At 37.5% G+C, this 3,004-nt stretch overlaps 1 protein-coding gene across 1 annotated transcript; it reads left to right on the top strand.

Annotated features, from left to right (window-relative positions):
• Positions 1–838: 838 nt before the first annotated feature.
• On the top strand, positions 839–3,004 carry LOC124931939 (putative pentatricopeptide repeat-containing protein At3g08820). Its single transcript, XM_047472527.1, has one exon. It carries the CDS (start codon positions 860–862, stop codon positions 2,906–2,908), a length of 2,049 nt encoding a protein of 682 aa, XP_047328483.1. The 5' UTR covers positions 839–859; the 3' UTR covers positions 2,909–3,004.

The raw sequence follows: 3,004 nt of genomic DNA, 5'->3' as shown, positions 1-3,004 counted from the left end.
CACTTTGTCATCACCGACCTCATTTAGCCTCACTTTTGATCAACAAACGATCTCATTTAACTACCAATATCATTTCTTCTCTAGTAGACTTCTCATATTTACAATTCCCGTGACCTCACTTCTACCCCCAATCATCTTAACATTACCAACATATTTTACCCTCATTTTTATATACCACCCATCTCATCATATCATCGACCTCACTTTGATCATTTTGTACCCAATCATCTTTATATCATTACCAACCTCTTAAACTCATTTCGACAAATCAACTATAAATTTAATCGACATCTCATCTCATAACACTTCACTATCACACTTCGGTTAACCAAACATATTATTCATATATTTAATTATTAATATAATTTGTTACTAACTTCTTATCATCACTTCGACAAAATCACTCTGACAAACTAATCACCAATTCAATTGACGTTTCATCTCGTGACGTTATTTTCATTCCGGTCAAAGCTCATTCACATTTAATAATGAATATAATTTATTCACTAATATTTATCATTCAACCATCTTATCATAATCAATTTTTTACTATAATAATTTAAAAGGCCTAGTTTTTCTTACGTTTTTTAAATAACCTATACAAAACCAATTTTCTAATCAATCACTTCCATTAATCACATCACTCATTTCATTAACCAAAATACTAAAATACCCTTTATTTAAAATTATTATTTTTTATTTTATTTATATAAATCAATATCTTTTAAGTTTTTTTAACAAAAATAATCATTACTTCTTCCAAATTATCAAATCATCTATTTAAATAACCTCAATCCAAATAAGGCAAAAGTTGTATATAATACCATTTGTTATTTCTGCCTGGTGGCAATGAGCGCAGATGTCCGTCTCCCTCCTTCCCAACTCGTCTCTACCAAACGTACTGGAAATCAAGAGACGCCTCCTCCATGGCTTCAATTCCTTCAAACAATTCAAGCATATACACGCCAGACTTCTTCGCCTTAGCCTCGACCAAGACAACTACCTTCTCAACTTGTTCTTGAAGGTCTGCTTCTCTTCCGGTCACACAGACTATGGCCGCCTTCTATTTAATCAAACACAACACCCCAACATTTTTCTCTACAACACTATGATTCAAGGCCTAGTATCTAACGATTTCTTCCAAGAATCTATCGAATTGTATTCCTTAATGCGCAGGGAAAACTTCTTGCCAAACAGTTTTACCTTTCCATTTGTTCTGAAAGCTTGCTCCAGGTTATTGAATTTCCATCTTGGTTTGAAGATTCATACACTCGTTGTTAAATCGGGTTACGATGGGGATGAGTTTGTGAAGACGGGTCTCGTATCATTGTATTCCAAATGTGGGTATCTTAACAATGCAGGTAAGGTGTTCGATGAAATACCTCTGAAGAATATTGTTTCCTTGACTGCGATAATTAGTGGTTACATTAACTCCGGCCGGTTTAGAGAAGCTATGGAGATGTTCCAGAGATCGTTAGAGAATGGTTTGAGAGCTGATAGCATTACATTGGTTACACTCTTGTCTGCTTGTAGCCGTTTAGGGGGTTCAAGTGATGGAGAATGGCTACACAAACATGCGATAGACTTAGGTTTGGAAACGAATGTCTTTGTTGGGACTGCTTTAGTAGATTTGTATGCAAAGTATGGAAAAATGGTTCAAGCATGTCAAGTGTTCGATTCAATGCCTGATAAAGACACTATCACTTGGAGTGCCATGATTCAGGGCTATGCAATGAACGGACATCCAAAAGAAGCTGTAGATCTTTTCTATCGTATGCAAGAACTAAACATCCGTTCTGATTGTTATAGTATCGTTGGAGTTCTTTCAGCTTGTGCAGGAATGGGTGCTTTATCGGTTGGTGAATGGGCTGCAAGCTTAATCGATATAAACGAGTTCTTATTGAATCCTATCATGGGTACAGCTCTCATTGACATGTACGCGAAATGTGGGAAGATGTCTTCGGCTTGGGAAGTTTTCAAAACGATGAAGGAAAAGGATTTGGTTGTGTGGAATGCTGTAATAAGTGGGCTAGCGATGAATGGTTACGTCAAAACCATGTTTAGTCTATTAGGTCAAATGGAGAAACACGGCCTTGAACCGAACAACAATACCATTACGGGTCTACTATGTGGGTGCACACACGCCGGTCTTGTTAACGAAGGTCGTAGGGTTTTTTATAGCATTATTCCTACGGTTGAGCACTATGGATGTATAGTTGATCTTTTAGGTCGAGCTGGTTTATTGAAAGAAGCTTACGAGCTTATCTTAAATATGCCTATGGAGGCTAATGCAGTTGTATGGGGTGCGTTGTTAAGCGGGTGTAGGATGCATCGAGATAGTCAAATGGCGGAGCATGTATTGGAGCGGTTGGTCGAGTTGGAACCTTGGAACTCGAGTAATTATGTGCTGTTATCAAATATTCATTCGACGAATCAGAAATGGGACGACGTGGCAAAAATTAGGTCTACTATGGCTCAAAGGCGGATTCAGAAGGCCCCTGGATTTAGTTGGATTGAAATGGATGGTGTTGTTCATAAGTTTATTGCTGGGGATAAATCTCACCGTGAATCGGATAGGATATACGCGGAACTTGTTGAGTTGAGGAGAGAATTGAGTGCGGTTGGTTATGCACCAACTACGGAGTTTGTTCATTTTGACGTTGAAGAAGAGGAGAAGGAATGTTCACTTGGTTTTCATAGCGAAAAGCTAGCGGTTGCATTTGGTTTATTTTGTTCTTCTTCCGCGAGTGATGTCATTCGTGTTGTGAAGAATCTTCGTATATGTGGAGATTGTCATTTGTTTATGAAACATTTGTCACGAGTCAGGAGTAGAGAAATAATCATAAGGGACAATAGTCGATTTCATCATTTTGTCGATGGGTCATGTTCATGCAATGATTATTGGTGATACTTGATTTACTTGCATCATATTTATGAAGGCCAAAACCCATGACCAAAATGAAGTCCAAAATGAAGTGAATGGCTTAATTTAGTTATATTTCAT

The sequence above is a fragment of the Impatiens glandulifera genome, chromosome 3 (genome assembly GCF_907164915.1).
Source record: "Impatiens glandulifera chromosome 3, dImpGla2.1, whole genome shotgun sequence".
NCBI lineage: Eukaryota > Viridiplantae > Streptophyta > Magnoliopsida > Ericales > Balsaminaceae > Impatiens > Impatiens glandulifera.
Note: the sequence above shows the minus strand (reverse complement) of the source record. Positions and strands in the feature narration are given on the sequence as shown.

Coding starts and splice junctions, on each gene's coding strand:
- LOC124931939 (XM_047472527.1), top strand. CDS start 860: ATGTCCGTCTCCCTCCTTCCCAACTCGTCTCTACCAAACGTACTGGAA.